Genomic DNA, 18,302 nt, shown 5'->3' with positions numbered 1-18,302 from the left:
CATGGGTTTCAATTCCCTACCAGTCTATAGAATTATTTAAACAAGTCAAGTGCATCCTCCCAGGGGAGCCGGGAGGCAGTCCACACTCTCATTATGATGAAGTCTTCTTCATGTAGCCCCCTAGTTGCTTATCCTGTTCCTCAGCGCTACCTCTGTGCGACCCTGTAGAGTATGTGATGATGTCCTCCTCAGTGTGAGTGTATGTGCAAACTGCTGTCAATTTCACCCATCCAGTGTCAGGTATCATGTGTTCAGCCATCCCCATACCCCTAGGCTGGGAATTCCTCCTCATCAGTGGGGTGAAGAAGTGATCAAAACACAGGGGGAGACCTTCTACTTTACAGTAAGAAAGCATTTTTAAAAACAACTCTGGTGAGTTCTCTTATTTTTCCAGATCCACCTGTGAATTTCTACACTATGAAGATATCTCTCTGAAGTTTTGTCTCCTCTCCAGCCTTTTGGGGACCACTGGAGTGTAGCCAGTGAAGACCTGACATGCTTCAAAGCTATTTTTATTTTCTAATTCTCTTCCCTTTACCCAGCCATTGGAGGGTTAGAGCAGTGACTCAGTGGAGCTCCCTTGATAGTGAAATTTCTAGCTTCTCTATTGGCCTTTTTGTGACAGCCAGGGGAGGGATGGGGGCTGACAACTTGCTGCAACCTTACAAAGGTGGAAGTCTAAGGTCCTCCATTCAGCCTTTGCTGCAAAGTGGGGGTGGGATCACATGTTTTCTGTAGCTTTGGTGTGGATAGTGCAGCGATTGTCTGACTAGACTCTTGTCTTTGTGAGCTCACCATTTTTTATTCCTTTTTGGCCTTTTTTGAAACTTTTATTGTTGTGCCATTGTGTTCCCTGTTTGCCAAGTTCTCCATCACTGGGATATGAGACAGAAAGAAAATTCAGGAAACTCAATGCTGTGGTATTTCTTGGGTCCTCCTTGCAGTATGGCTGTTTTTTCTCTCCCTTTCAGAGTCTTCTTATGTTTGTTTGATATATATTGTCCCAGATTTTCAGATGTACTTAGCAGGAAGAAAAAGGAAATATTGTATCTGTTCCATATTTTCAGGAAGAGTCACTCAATGGCTAGACATAAATTGGGAAATGAAATAGTTATTTTTTATACTTTCAAAAGAAATTATTAATTTCATTTCAAGCGTACTGTTTTCCTTAATTAGAAAATATAAATCAAGCACTAAGATAATGTTGCAAACTATCAATATAGACTTTTGCTTATGAAGGATATTTGGTCTTGTGTTATCAATGTGTTCTTTATGTTCTTAATCATAAAGTTAAAAATTTGATATTAAGACCAACTATATTTGTTTTCTTTCCTGACAAACTAATAATATGCTTCTCTCACTTAATATTAAGAATAATATAATTCATTTTACTTCCATATTTCCTTTCCTACCAACCCACTAAGACCTAAATTTTGTTCTTAATTTTAATTTGCATACCTTAGATTTTTTCCTGGCATTACGACTGCCTCATTATCCTATACTACACAGCTCTTAGTCTTTGCTTTGATTCTCATGTGCGGGCCTGGTTTCAAAATAACCTATTTAAAACACGTTTTAAAAACAGTTGAGGTAGAAACAATGGGCTTTTGAAATTTTATTTAGGGAAGATTGACAAGAGTCAATCTGGTTGAAGGGGTATTATAGGAGATTTTTGAAGTTTATTCATAAAGTAAGTATATTGTGTTTATTTAGATTGTTTTTTGTTTCTTTTGTGTGGCTATAAGTTGGAAAAATAGGTCCCCTTTTTAACCCTCTAATAGGTGCTATTACTGAAGTACATTCACAGTTTCATCCATTCATTCATTTATTTAGCAAATATCTACTGAATGCCAGTGAAGCACTGTTCTAGATGCTGGGAATGCCGCAGTCTTCTGCTGTCCTGGAGGTTCCATTCTAGCAAATGAAGAAGCATATTATTGTGCTGTCAAAAATAAAGCAATGTCATCTCTTACAGTACTGTACAGAAATTGAAAAAGGCACCCAACCAAAGAGGAAAAAAAAACAAAAAACAAAAGTTTAGTCAAAAGGCAAACATAAAAACACAAACTTTCCCCTCTAATTCCATAAACTCTAATTTTAGTCATTAAATTATTAGTGTATCTCAATATATGTTTTAGTTGTGAGATAAAAGCAAAAAATAAAGAAGTTAAAAAAACCATTGAGAAAATGAATTTAAGACAACTTGTCAATTATTTTCCTCAAACTTCTATAAATTTAGAAATTTACTACTTCTTTTATGGGATATATTTTTAGATGTGGAAAGAATCAGAATAGGACATAAATATCTGTTCTATCAATTACCATTGTGTTACTCTAGGACATTATTTAACTTCTTTAAACTTAATTTTTTATCAGCAAAAATGAAAGTAGAATACTTATCCACCATGACTGGGAGAACTAAATAATATGCCAAATGTAACTTATCTAGCACATTTTATGGCTCATGAAAATCTCCCTTAAATCTGTTTCTTTCCCTCCCCCAGCAGCCTTTGTGTGTATATATATATATATATGTGTATATATATATATATGTATATATATATATATATTCAAAAGGTTTTCACTATTTTCAAGCAACATAAAATTGTAAAAGGCTTAGAACTTTGTTTTCTGTGATTATTTTTTAGACAGTGACAATTTATGGAAGAGGGTTATAAGAGGTTAGGGCACCTAGGTGGCTCACTCTGTTAAGAATATATGCTTTGGGTTCATGTCATGAATCCAGGGTCCTGGGACTCCAGGTCATGATCCCAGGGTCCTGGGATCCATCAAGCTCCCTGCTCAACAGGGAGTCTGCTTCTCCCTTACCGTTTGCCCTCCCATCTAGCTCATGCTCTCTCTCTCTTTCAGAATAAATAAATAAAATATTTTGATAAATAAATAAATAAATAAATATTTCAAACTATTTTTAAAAATAAGAATTTCTCATGTGAAAAAAGAATGAAGCTGCTCAGAAATCCTATTAATCTATTAGAAGTTATTCTATACCCCAACATTCTATAAAGGATAATATTCTTACAGCCATAAAAATTGCTTTAAATAATATATACCATCATCTGCAAACAATGAAATCCTTAATCTAAGATTCTCTTTTAACTCATTTATATTTCTATTTCAACTTAATAAACATTTTTTCTAGTGATTAGAAAATTGATTCATGCATATTATAGGGGAGAAAAGAAAAATACAGTGAACACATTATCTCATTACTTAGAGAGAACCCAATTTGCAATATGTATTCAATGCTATATTTGTGATAAATGAAAAATGACCCAAAAAACCTCCTGATAGTATGTAATATAATGATAATGTATCATGTTATATATCATATATCATAATATAATAAGTTTCATAGTTCCTTTCTTTTAAAATTACTCAAAATTAATAAATGGCAATAGGGTAAAACAAACTAAAAACAACCTAATGGGCAATGTGGGGTATAGCAAAACGATGGGATACATGTATATGAAACTCTGATGATATAGTTTAATCCACAGATAGTATTTAAAGCAGTTAGAAGAATGGATTGAGTGGGGTGCCTGGGTGGCTCAGTGGGTTAAAGCCTCTGCCTTCAGCTCAGGTCATTATATCAGGGTCTTGGGATCGAGCCCCACATAGGGCTCTCTGCACATAGGGGAGCTTGCTTCCTCCTCTTTCTCTCTGCCTGCCTCTCTGCTTACTTGTGATCTCTCTCTGTCAAATAAATAAATAAAATCTTTAAAAAAAAAAGAAGAAGAAGAAGAAGAATGGATTGAGTATCTTTAGGCAATAATCCCAGAAATATTATTTTTCTTAATTGTTATTTGGTGAGTATTTGTATTTGGTGAGTCTGAGGAAGCAGAATTTGAGGTTAGGCCTCTGACAGTTTCTGGAGAACAGATATTTTATGTCTCCAATTACAGGGTGATCTATACATCTAAAACCTCCAAATGTTCTGGGGATTCTCTGGAGAGTTACATGGGAAGATGGCTTGGTGGACTGATAATGAGATACAGAACCTTTAGCCTTTTGATCACAAGGTCATTTGTAAGCTAGGAAGAGGGTAACCAAAAGTCATTATTGGTCAATACCTTGCAAGAGCAAAATGAATTGCTTAGCTCAGTTCAGTTTTTATTTCCATTTGAGAGCTATTTGTTACCAGTTATAGATCCAATAAGTGACCCTTTATCACTAAAGTTCACTTGTCCTGAACAGGATTAAGATGTATTTTACAAACCATGGAAGCCAAAAAAAAAAAAAAAATCGTGTGCTATCATTCTGGTTGTTTCTTAAGCTTTCAAGGCAGCCTATTCCTCTGCTTTTACTAAATCGAAGAAAATGGATTTAAAAATGTACACTAAATAGAAAATTTTTACTTGGGTTTTCCTGAATTACTAGTTTGCTCTAAGCCAAGGCTAGCTCTTCACATCTTTTACAGATAAAGATGCTGTAATGTCTTTTTCTTAGTAGTTAAAAAAAAAAAAAAAAAGTTTGTGTTGTGAAAATTATACAGTTTCATTGCTCTTTTTAGTGATGAATTACTGCCTGGATTATCTGTGCTGGACCTATTTACTCTTTTACTAATGCAAGGTTTGTTGGATTGTTCTGTGGTATATATCCAAGAAACAGATGCTTTTTAATTCATATTAGAATTAATTAGGGTTGCTACTGATTAATATGTGTCTTGGTTTAAATAACTTCTTATTATATATCTCTAATTTGTCAACAGCATAGAAATAAATGGTAAAAATTAAAGGGAGGAAAAAAGTATTATGACCAAGCAGTTAGTAGTTCAGAGAAAAAGTAGGCCTTGTTTCAAATCCTGGTGCTCTGTATACAGGATTAGGGACAAGAGTATGTATCTACAGTAATATATAATGCAACAGGCATGAGGTTTCTGGTTATCTATTTTTTCTTTTTTTTGGTTATCCAATTCTGAAAGAAAAAAATTCTATGTCTGAATATTCAGCAAAAGCCTAATGCTTGGCACAAAATTGGCAGAAAGATTAATTACACATAGATCTGAGCTTCAGATAACATAACAGACCATAAGCAGGTAGAGAGCCAAGAATATTCTTGCTTTGTAATCTCAGCACCTAAGAGAGTACCTAGCTGAAGCTGACTGAGGGTTTGTGTAATTACTGAAAGAATGAAAGAGTGGATGAACTGTTATAATGTGTTATTTATATGTCCAAAGAGTCTGCTGTGGAATTTTTTTACAGATGACAGAGCTTAAGTGAAGCCTGAAAATCAGAGATTTGCTATAGTAGTGAAATCATAAATCCTATGAAGAATCTCTACTAGGGAAACAACCATAAAAAAGTCTTTAATCAATTTAGTTCTCTATTACCTACAGCTAATATCCTTTTGCACCATAGTAGAAGTACAAAAGCCTTATATATGATTCCATTTTAATCTATTTTCACATGTCTTCACTTTTCTTCATCTGTTATTATCCAAAATTCTTACTATTCATTCCATAAACTGGCTCTGAGAAGTTCTAACAGCAAAATTTAAAGTAAGTTCCATATATATCTATATAATTCAATAATTTTCACTTCTTTTTTTTTTTGGTATTACTTGTCATCACTGACATTAACTTCAAGTAATGCTTTGGCAGAAGTATATTTATAAAAATAGGGGGATATATTTTTTTTTTCATAATTCAGCCTGTGATGTGTAAAAGGCTAGGAACTCTGTCAATGAGTTTTTGTTTGTTGTGCATGCATATAATCATTTGAACAAAATGTGATTCTCTGGATGGGGCACAGTGGAATAGAAATGTCATAATTTCTTTTTCTCATTTTCCCTGTGTAGTAGAACAAAGTGTTAAACTCCTTGATCCAGCTCATCCAAACAAAATTCCATACTCTCTATCATCAATGTGAAATTTCTCTTCAAATCAGCAACCAATGAAACATGAGTGGACATAGGAAAGAAAAGTTACTTCATGTTTTTCTCATGGATTTCCCTGATAATAACTGCCTGTGTTTTCCCATTTACCCTTAGCTTCGTCAGACACCCTTCGCCACCTCCATAGATCCATCCCACCCGAGGTCACAGATCACACAAAACCTACAGAAACAGGAAATCAAACTTCCTGAGTCCACTACAGAACACAGAAACCTATTTCCTCTGCACATCTCAAATTGGCAAAGCTCTGTCTTAGCGGAGTCAGTGTGGAAGCAGCTGTTGCAAAGACTAGAAGGACTGTATCTCCCAATTTCACATGAGCTTTCTTGCTACAAACTACTGAGATGAAGAGAGCAAAGCTATTTATTCTGCTTTCTACTTTATGGAATGGGGGCTTTGGGCTTATCAACACCACACATACTTGGACTACCCCTGAGGATGCAAGCTCCCAGGAGAACATGGCCTCTGCTGCGGTTTCTCTAAATAAAATGCTGCCAACCCCTCAGATCATGTCAGCTGAGATAGCCACAGTTCCTGAGGCAAGAACCTTTGAAGAGAGTCTTCTAAAATCAACACTGCCTCCCTCAGAAACAGGCACACCTCCCGAGGGTGTGGGAAACCAAACTCTCACACCCCCAGAGAAGACAGAAGGAGCCCTGAAGTTACAGCCTCTTGCCCTCCCAACCAAACCTAGCCTCAAGTTCAGCCCAAGAGCAGAGTCAGTGGTCCTTTCCAACTCTACAATGAAATTTCTTCAGAGCTTTTCCAGAAAGTCAAATCAACAAGCCATCTCTCCCAACACAGTTGCCGGTGACCTGGGAAATCGGTCCCCACGGGAAACATACCTCAGCAGAGGTGACAGCAGTGGAAGCCAGAAAACCAACTACCAAAAATCAAGTTTTGAAACAACTAGAGGAAAGTAAGAAAGATTCTTTTCTTTTATTTCTTTTTTTTTTTTTTCTCTCCTTAACTATAAAGTCTGTGATATTGCAAGCTAACAGTTTCTCACTCTCAGAAAATGTTTTCATGTTCAGGATGAAATTGGATCACATTTCAGTTAGATAAGGTAATTAAGCATTATTTTATCTAATGTAGAAAAGATGAACCAAAAAAATGCAGCAGTTTTGTTTTAATTGAACTGATCGTAGTCCTTTATAATGGGGCTTTTACTTGAGATGCTCACTAACAAACACTGTAATACTACAGTGATTATTAGTTGCTTATTCAACTCAGGGGTATGTCGGTGGGCCTCAGAAGGACACCCACAACATGAAAGAAAAATGACAATACAGTGAGACGCGAACAGATTTAGAAATTGACAGAGCCTGGTGCCGTTGAAGGTATAATTCTCAAGATCAAACCAAGCAGAGCTGGGGTGGAATCCCGGATCCAGTAATGTCTCGGTTGGTGACTTTGAGCAAGTTAATGGGGCTCCCTGATACTGCCTTTTTTCCTACGTGAAAATACAGATATGGTATGGAGGTACAGATAAAAATACCAAGTTCACAGAGTGATCCTGCAAGGTTCATATTAATCGAACATACTTAGATGCATGCTTCTCATAGAACAGGGGCTAAGAAACATATTTTACTAGTACTCTTATATTGAGTTATGCCATTATCATGAATGTGATGAGTAGAAAAGCCCATTTTTCAAATGGATTTTGATTTAAAATTCAAGCAAAGTCTATGTGAATTGTTGAAGTAAAAAAATAAAAAAACTTGTAAAAGTACTGTTAAGGAAGACTTTCCAAAGGGCCCCCAAAATACTAAAATAAACAAACAAAATAGCTGTGAAAAATGCACGCCACTGTTCTTATTTGTTTAATGTTCAGAGCAATCTGTTTGGAATACTAGTAGTTTAGTGTTATGAAACTAAACTTTCAAATACCTTTTACCTACAACAAAATAATTTCAAGACATCAAATAATGCCTTGGGATCTTAGTTGAATTAAACATCTTACTAACTATATAACATAGTTTAAGGCAATGATAGTAGCTTACACCTGCTCTGTGAGAGGCATCCTGTCAAAGCAGTTATTGATACTGATAAGAGTATTAGTGTTATTGATGCTGATAACAATATCAGATATTGGTACTGATACTGTTATTGATATTGATAAGATGAGGAGACACTGGGAAGAATATAAGCCAGTAGATTCATATCTATGTATTCTTTATTATGTAAGTCCCATTATTTTACTATATTTCAAAGGTTATGGAATTTTTAAAAATATATAAGTAAATCTGATTCTAACTAAATATTTATTTACTTAGTGGAATTTAGAACAATAGCAATGTACTATAAAACTAATGTTACAGCTTAGGTTCAACTTAGGTTGGGTAAACTATGCCTATAACCGACATTTTAACATATAAATTAAACTTTTTCACATTGAGGAACAACAGAATATGGTCTATTAAATGATGATAGCAAATGTCATGTCACTTACATGATCATTTCTATTAGTCATATTTTATTAGACTGTATGATTTTATTTTTTAAACCAATTATATAGAACTCCTAGTACTCATTGAAAATGATTACGAACTTTTTAAAGATGCTGTCATCAAGAGATTTTTCAATAGAATATGAAATATAGTGAAAACAAGCAGGAAAATTCACATTAAAATATCACATTTTGTATAGTATTATTTCATAATTAGATCGCTTTTAAGAGTCTCATGCTCTACTGACTGAGCTAGCCAGGTGCTGAAATACTCGCTTTTAAATAAATGCTAGTTGTTTTATTATGTGCCTAACACTGTTCTAGTTTCCAAAGACACATAGAATTTTTAAAGTAAGAATTATTCTGCCTGCAGGGATATGTCTTATAAAAACTGAGCAATAACATATCTGCCAGATTTCTAAAAACTCAATATATGTTAGGAGGAAACAAGATGTTAAAGGTGTAACCTGCCAAACAACGTCATCCCATGGATTTTCCAAAGAAAATACACATATATTTTTCTTCAATCATTTGATCACTACCATAACTTCATGAAGAAGATTCTGTTATTATTTCTTTCAGAGAGATTAAGTAATTTAACTAAGGTCACTTAAAAGTAAATCTCAGGGCGGAGATTCAAACCCGGCTGGTAGGCTTCAGTGATGTAGCTTTCAACCCCTATGTTATACTCCTTCAGCAAATGTGATCTGTTCTCCCAAGTGGGTAAATGAGAGTGACTAGTTTATGTCCCTGCTTATGAGCCCTCAAAGGCTATTCTTTGCTTCCAGAACAAAGCTCAGATCCTTACGCAGTTAACCATACAATGCCATCTTTGATCTGTCTTCTGCCTACCTCCCCAGCCTTGTCTTTGACGTTCTGGCCGGTAAAATTTGTAGGTCTCTGGTCCACAATATGCTATTAAACCTGTCTTTGTTTCCAGTTCATCCCTCTGGCTAACATGTCCTTTTCCCATAATCCTCTTCCTTTACACCCAGTAATAATAGCTCCAGAAAGCCTTCTCAGGCTGCGAGGTGCCCATTCTAACTTTCATAGAGCTTTCCTTGAATTCTTCTATCACTGTACTTGCAATAGTGTATTATAATTACAGTGACCTTTGTGATCTCCTTTCTTATAGAGACATATTTGAATGCTAACAAGGTCTCTGGGTTATAATAGGTACACAATAAATATTTAACAAGCTGAATGTAAAATTTATAGATTAATATTTGAATATAAAGAAGAATCTTTCCCAAAGAAATATTCTTGTTTCTCTATGATAAAATCTAGATGATTCATTTTAGGTTTTCCTTGTTGGGCTTGTTTTGTTTTCTTTCATTTTTCCTTACTGCTTTTGGAATTTTATAGTGTTTCTATGTAAAAGGAATCCTCTGTCTATAGAATTTTGCTGGCATATTCCTGTCTCATCTTGTACTCTTTTGGTCTTTGTGCTGCAGAAATTCTTGGCTACCCCAGAGCTGTGGTTTACTATCTGGTAGAGTGGTTGTTGATCAGTGAAAGGACTCTGAAATAGGCAGGATTTTAAAAAGACCTCAGAATTAACCTATTTATGCATTGGAAAATTATTTGTGGAGGACCTAATCTGCCCCAGTATTGTGTTCATTTTGAGGGTAAAATAGTGAACAAAATGGCCATCCCTTCTGCCCTCATGGAGTCTATATTCCAATGGGAAGGACATGAGGAGGAAAAATAGTAAATCACAAAGGCTGATATTGAAACCAAATGGTGGTAAACATTCTAAATGACGCTTATGAGAGTATGTGACAGAGTGAATGACCTACCTTGAAGGTGGGTAGACCTTCCTTGAGAAGATACTAGGTTAAATGAGGTATAGATAGATATCAATTGCCTAATTAACTTCTCCCACAATCCCAACCCTGTACACACCTATGTGAATCTTCATCATCTCAGTTAATGTCTAGCTCCCTAACAAGGAACCCTTGATATATCCATGACATTTTTTTTCCCTCCTAACTTTTATCTAATATATCAAGACTTCTTCTTGGTACTCCTTCCAGTATATCTCAGATCCCTCTCTACCCTCACTACACCATCCTCTTCTAGGCACCATTATCTACCACCAGCCTCCTAGCTTGTCCACATGTTACCACTCTTGCCTCTTGTAATTCATGTTCTATACAAGTGAGAGATCCTTTCAGCTTTTTTTAAAAAAATAAATTTGATATATATCATTGTGTAAATGTAAGTTATTAAAACTTTTAAATCAGATTAATGAATTTCATTTGATATAAGACTTCAACTTTTGTGACACATTATTTCATATACTATAAGAAAGAAAAGTATGACATTATTTCTTAGAATTTTTAGACTTACTTATCTCTCAGAGATTATTTTATATATATGTATGTATTATATATATATACATATGTATGTATATATATGTATTATATACATATACACATGTCACCCTTTTGCGACTTAAAATGAAAATATAAATGAAACTGGTTAAGGGGTCTCTAAGGCAATGGGCAGTAACTACTGTTTGACAAGAGTGACTGAAAAATGTCATTGATTTTAAAATATATTCTTGATTTCAGAGATGTTGTCTTAAAATTTGTGGAATTTAACATTTTGCTCACATGCTAAAAATCTCTCAGTATCTTTTCTTTTCATTTAGAATAAAATCCTAAATCCTCACCCTGGCCCATAGGGTCTTGCTTGATATGACTCCTGACTTTCTCTATGATCTCATCTTCATCACACTCCCAAGTTCATTCAGCTTCTTTTCCTCTGGCCACACTGACCTCTCTTGGTACTGAACTTGTCCAGTTTATTTGCATCTCAAGGAAACTTCCTGTTTGCTCTTGCTAGAATGCTTTTCTTTCAGTGTACAGAAAGAGAGAGAATTCTTTCCCTCATGTGTCTTCATCTTTAATGTCCCTTGTCAATGAAAACTCTGATTAACTGGTGTAAATTTGCCATTCTTATTGTATCACCCTTATTTTTTCTTCATGGCACTGATGTGAAATTATTAAGTTTATTTATGGAGACAGCTGTGTCTTTTCAGTCTTTCTGCGATAAAACAAACATACATCCCATGAAAATGAGAACCTTGCCTTTCTTTTTTTTTGTTTGTTTGTTTGTTTTAAGAGTAGGATTTAGTGATTCATCACTTACATATAACACCCAGTGTTCATCACTAGTGGCCTCCTTAATACCCACCATGGACATAGCCAATCTACCCCCCACCTCCCTTCTGGCAACCCTTAGGTTTCTTTATAGTTAAGAGTCTCTTATGGTTTGCTTTTTTCCTTCTCTTTCTTTTTTCCTTCCCCTATGTACATCTGTTTTGTTTCTTACATTTTATATATGAGTGAAATCATACAGTGTTTGTCTTTCTCTAACTCACTTATTTCACTCAGCATAATACATTGTGGCTCCATCCATGTTGTTGAAAATGACAAGATTTCATTCTTTTGATAGCTGAGTAATGTTTCATTGTATACATATACCACTTTTTTATCCATTCATCACGTGGTGGACACTTGGGTTCTTTCCATAGTTTGGCTATTATTGATAATGCTGCTACACATATTGGGGTGTATGTATCCCTTCAAATCAATATTTTTGTTTCCTTTGGTAAATGCCTAGTAGTGCAATTGCTGGGTCAGAAGGAAGTTTTAAAGTTTTCAAGGAATCTCCATATTGTTTTCCACAGTGGCTACACCAGTTTGCATTCTCACCAACAATGTAAGAGGTTTCCCCTTTCTCCACATCCTCACCAATATCTGCCATTTCCTGTGTTGTTCATTTTAACCATTCTGACAGGTGTGAGGTGGTATCTCTTTGTGGTTTAATTTGTATTTCCTTGATGATGAGTGATGTTGAGCATCTTTTCATATGTCTGTTAGCCAATTTTATGTCTTTGGAAAAATGTCTGTTCATGTCTTCTGCTCCTTTCTTAACTGGGTTATTTATTTTTCGGGTGTTGAATTTGGTAAATTCTTTTTTTTTTAAAGATTTTATTTATTTATTTGAGAGGGAGAGAGAGAGCATGAGAGGAGAGAGGTCAACAGGAGAAGCAGACTCGTGGGACTCGATCCTGGGACTCCAGGATCATGACCTGAGCCAAAGGCAGTTGCTTAGCCAACTGTGCCACCCAGGTGCCCAAATTTGGTAAATTCTTTATAGATTTTGGACATTAGCCCTTTATTAGATATGTTGTTTGGAAATATCTTTGCCCATTCTATAGGTTGCTTTTAGTTTTGTTTTATTGGGTGGATTTGGAGTTCAAAGAAGAGATCAAGACTATAGATACAAAGCTGGAAAATATGAAAATATTAACACTTGGCTAAGGAGAACTTTTTGTTTGTTTTTATTTGTTTGTTTGCTTTTGTAGTTGGTTGGTTGGTTTGTTTTAATGAAAGGGAGGAGAGAATAGAACAGAAACCAGGGCTAGTGAGTTTTCTACTTTTTTGTTTTTTATTTTATTTTGAATACATAATTGTCATAAATATGGTAAAATATTAATGAAACATGCCAGAAATGAAATAAAATTTGAATACCAATCAAGACGACCATCTTATTTGCTTAGTTTAATGACTTTCTTTTAGAACTTCATTTATTTACTCTTTTTCTATAAGCTACATAACTTGTTTTGTGTGCAAATAGGTAGCTTACTTTAAATGAATTATGACTTCTAAAATAATGTTTAAAATGGCAAGTTCTCTAAATCTTTCACTAGATCACTTTAAGTAAAAATTTTGAACACATTAAAAAAATACTTAAAATTATAAAAACTAACCATTACATTAATTCTACTATTGTAATATGCATTTTTCTACTTATTTCTGTGAATTATGAGTAGGTTTTAGGTGTGAAAAATCTGATCAACTAAATTTATATATTGTCCCAGTTCCTTGAGACTGCTATACCAAAATAACACCGACTGGATTATAAACAACAGAAATTTACTTCTCACAGTTTTGAAAACTGGATGTCTAAGATTAGTATGGGCAGAGGAGAACCCTTTTCTGGGTTTCCAGATTTCAAACATGAAAGAAGGTATGAGAGAATCTCTCTAAGACCTCTTTAATAAGAGCACTAATCCCAGAGATGCCTGGGTGGCTCAATTAAGTGTCTGCCTTTAGTTTCAGGTCATGATACCAGGGTCCTGGGATTGAGTCCCACATCAGGCTTCCTGCTCAGCGGGGAGCCTGCTTCTCCCTCTGCCTGCCACCTCCCCTGCTTGTGCCTTCTTTGTTTCTCTCCCTATAAAAAATAAATAAATAAAATCTTAAAAAAAAAAAATAGGGGCGCTTGGGTGGCTCAGTGGGTTAAAGCCTCTGCCTTCGGCTCAGGTCATGATCTCAGGGTCCTGGGATCGAGCCCCGCATCAGGCTCTCTGCTCAGCCGGGAGCCTGCTTCCCTTCCTCTCTCTCTGCCTGCCTCTGCCTCCTTGTGATCTCTGTCTGTCAAATAAATAAATAAAATCTTTAAAAAAAATTAAATTAAATTTAAAAAAAAAATAAGAGCACTAATCCCATCAAGTGGGCACTTCTGTCTCCCAATGGCCCCAGTCCCAATATTATTATATTGGGCATTTGGATTTCAACATATAAATTTTGGGAGGACACAAACATTCAATCTATGTCATGTGTATTTTGAAAGTTATTATCAAACCTAATAGCATCTGAAGGGGATTACTCTCACAAGCTGTAAAATTCTTAAGAGAAACATACCATTATGTTAAAGAGTATGTTCTTAAATTTCCTTGGGAAATAAATGCATCTACCAGATTACTGCCAATGAAAACCAACACTCAGTGGACAATATTCTGTGTCTTAATTTTGTCTCATTAATAATTTCCTTTTATTTCATTCCTTTGATATTTCTCCTACCTAAATTACTACTGGATATATAAATACATACTGTATTACACATGCTAGAATTTAATGAGTGCTTACATAATCCTAGGTGATTAAATGAAAAATTTTTGTATTTCCTTTTGGCTTTTTCAATATGAAAATATTATTTTAAACATTTATTATTTAAGACAAAATGCTAAAAGAGTCAGTTTACAGGAATAACTGGAGTTAAGTATAGAATTAAGCATCATAGCATCTGTTAGCATGCCTTTTCTGAGGCTTTCTGGTCTGCACACTGGGAGAGCCTGACACCTACTGGAATAGAAGTAGTTTACAATGTTCCCAAATAGGCTGAGTCGGATTGTGAAGAAAAGAAACAAAAAATAAAATAAAATTAGGTAAAATAAAACAAATTTATGAAAAACTATTATATTTAAATAACTTTAAGAATTATTACTTATAAATATACAAATATATATTGTATGTATAATATGTTCTACATTTCTAAATCAATGTGCCTCTTAAAAATATACTATCATTAGCTTTAAAATTTAAAAAATAGGTTGGACTAAATTGTTCAAACTCTATGGAATGGGGACACATTCAGCTTATTCTCTGAATAATTTTGAATAAAATTATTTATTTTTTATTTTATTTATATTCAGAGAATATAAATTATTCTGAATAATTTGCAAAATAAATTTTGCACTGAAAATATTATATATACACAATAATTTGTGATTCTGAGCACTGTATAATCCTCTATCATCAAAAGCTCAATTACATTTACCATACACTGCCCAATATAAAAGGCAAATTAATGATATCTGACAAAAGACTTTAATTGCAAAAGTTGGTATGTAAAAAAAAAAGTTTGTTCTTAAAACCTAAATTAACCGGAAAGTCAAAGTATCAGAATATTAGAAATTCCCCATGATCTGAGCATTGTGTGATTGCCTTTCAAAATCTGTTTTAAAAATATTTTATTTCCTTATTTATTTTTTAAGTTTATTTGCCAGAGAGAGAGAGAGAAAGAGTGTACAAGCAGGAGGAGAGGCAGGCAGAGGGAGAAACAGTCTCCCTGGGGAGCTGGGAGCCCTACATTGGGCTCCATCCCATCAGGACCTGAGCCAAAGGCAGATGATTAACTGACTCAGCCATGAAGGTGTCCCAGTTCTAAATACATTTTTACATGATTCTTTTATAAAACTAATACTTCTATCCAAGTTAAATATTATGTAGAATTTTGAAAAACATGGACTATATAAAGGTACTTAAACTAAAATATTAATGAATTACAAATAAAATTTTGTTTGAAAATAAGTTGTTTTCTTAAGGAGATTAATATTTAGACAAACTTACTTTTGGACTATTGGCCAAACTAAATATAAAAAGTCTAATGTTTTATCCATGTGTGATTTACATTAAGAATCGTTACTAAATCTAAGTACTTCCTTTCAATTTCTATTATTTCTTCTTTCATATTGTGTATATGTCTATTTCCTTTGGAGTACTTTCTCATTCATGACTGGTGAACTCATGTAAATTCTAGTCTCTCAAATTAATAATTTGATAAAGGTGTTCTTATTATAGTTCGATTAAAAATAAGGACTTGTATAAAATAAAGATTTCATAACATTTGGGAAGTATTTATGTTCATAATTTTTTAAGACTATAGTAACATTTTGGGGTGTCTGGATGGCACAGTTGTTAAGTGTCCAACTCTTGGTTTCTGCTCAGTTCAGGATCTCAGGGTGGTGAGATCAAACCCTATGTGGGGCTCCACACTCAGTGGGGAGTCTGCTTGAAAATTCTCTCCCTCAGCCCCTCTTCCTGCTTATACCATCTGTTTCTCTCTCCCTTAGATAAATAAATAAATAAATCTTTTTAAAAAAAGACTACCAAAACATTTTAAATATATATATATATATATATATATATATATATATAAATATTCTAGGAGCTAAGCTCATCATGTGATCTGAACAAAAAGGATGATGATAATGTTCTGTAATGGTTTTCTGGAAATTATTATTATTATTTTAAAGATTTTATTTATTTATTTATTTGAGAGAGTGCGAGCAGTGAGGGAGGTGCAGTGGGGAGGTAGGGGGAAGGGAGAAAATATATATATACACATATACACACACATAATGTATATCTGTATAAGCAATTACGGTTAAGGTAAATTTATCAGATCATTAGAGAAGTGAAAAAGGAGTCGTGTGTCTCTATTTGCATATATGACAAAAATCGGGAGATATATAAATATATTAGTAGATACACAGTTACCTAGTCTTTTGGTAAAAAAAATCCTACTAACTCTCTGAATCATGTAATCAGCAGCAGCAGTGATTTATATTAATTCATTTGGTCTCACAACAACCCTGTGAGATAGGTTATATTATTATACTTACTATATAGAAGGGGAAGCCACATGTAATGAACAAGCTAATGGCTGATAACAGTAGAGTCAAAATCTCAAAGTAGTCAGTCTGGCTCAAGCATAAGTCAACAGCTATGTTACCTGCCCCTCTAGTCAGGGAAACTTTTCCTTATTATTTTGTTTCGCTTATGTAAGTATCCCAGTCTCTGCTCCTCCCCTTCTGCTTCATTCAGGGAAAAAACAGAAACAAAAACTCCAGACACAGAAATGCAATCTCTTCTTCATTTTCCACATGTGTGGAGTAGAAGGAGAATGAAAACCTTGTTCATCAAAAATGACCTTCTAAGTCTGACTTACAGAGGGGGGCAAAACTGTGTTTATGATGGTCGTGAAACTGAGAGAAATCCATCCTTTCCCTCTTCTTCCCTTTCTGTCTTTCTCCCTTTTCACCATTCATATTGTAGCATGTGGCAGAATTCCTTTCCTTTTTAAGACGGAATAATATTCCATTGTAGATAAATAGATGATAGATACCTATATATCACATTTTTAAAAAAGATTTTATTTATTCATTTATTTATTTAATTTATTTATTATAGAGTGAGATATTTATTACAGATAAATTTATTTATCCATAAATAAATTTATATAAATTTATTATAAATTTATCTATAATAAATATGTATAGATAAATTTAATAAATTTATTACAGAGATATTTATTATAGAGTGAGAGAGAGAGAGAGCACAAGCAAGGGGAATGGCAGGCAGAGGGAGAGGGAGAGGAAGAGGGAGAAGCAGGCTCCCCGCTGAGCAGGGAGGCCAATGTGGGGCTTGATCTCAGGACCATAGGTTCATGATCTGAGCCCAAGGTAGCCACTCATACAACTGAGCCACCCACACACCCCAGTATATGTCACATTTTGTTTATCCATTCATCTGTCCCTAGGCACTTTGATTGTTTCCACCTTTTGGCTATTGTTGTCCGTGAAATTTTAATGATATTGTTAAATTAGGATAGTGTGCTAGGGAGAACATTGACTCTGGTTAGTGGTGTTATCTGAAAACCGGTGTTTTGTTTTGTTCGTTTTTTGTTTACAAAGTTAGAGCATATATTTATCCTCAGGAACTTAGTAGCTGAACTACTGAACCACATAAGGCTTTATTTGATTGTTTTCCTCCCTTATTACTAACATCAACAAAATTAGGCTTGTTAGGATATATTCTTGCTTTTGATATTTATTTTGCTTTTAAAATGAATTACTTTTTACTAACTTGTAGGAGAAAGAGGGGCAGAAAGAGAAGAAATTGACCACATATGCTACCGAGTTGAGAAATGAGCAGGTTGGATTTACAAAAATAGTAAACACTTGTCATTAAAAACACATGACTACTTTTGATATATTTAAAATATGTTTATATTACTAATCATCATTGAGTTTGGTGGGAATTTAATTGCTATGTGTTTCAGGGGTTTAGTGTATGATGATGTACTATACCATAATTTCACAATTTCGCTGTTAGTGATGGACAAACTTAGCTCAGGTGGTTTTATTGGAATATATTTCCATGCAATCATTGCCTTGTAATTAGAACAAAAGTGTTCCTCATAAGATAAATGAGTGGCAACATGAACGAACTATTCTTTTGTGAAGGATCAACAAATATTCTTATCTACAAATTAAGTCCCACAGGAAACAGTCCTTTCC

The 18,302-nt window shown here is 34.3% G+C and overlaps 1 protein-coding gene across 1 annotated transcript in view; it reads left to right on the top strand.

The window, feature by feature from the left end:
• Window positions 1-6,137: 6,137 nt before the first annotated feature.
• Window positions 6,138-18,302, top strand: part of MMRN1 (multimerin 1) — a 57,782-nt gene continuing 45,617 nt past the window's right edge. The window contains exon 1 of the mRNA XM_032861685.1: window positions 6,138-6,832. Coding sequence (XP_032717576.1) covers window positions 6,258-6,832 — 575 coding nt within the window. The 5' untranslated portion in view covers window positions 6,138-6,257. The remainder of the gene's footprint in view (window positions 6,833-18,302) is intronic.

This window comes from Lontra canadensis, unplaced genomic scaffold, assembly GCF_010015895.1.
Source record: "Lontra canadensis isolate GAN:19392208 unplaced genomic scaffold, GSC_riverotter_1.0 scaffold1, whole genome shotgun sequence".
NCBI lineage: Eukaryota > Metazoa > Chordata > Mammalia > Carnivora > Mustelidae > Lontra > Lontra canadensis.
The sequence above is the reverse complement of the archived record's forward strand: the minus strand, read 5'-3'. Positions and strand labels throughout refer to the sequence as shown.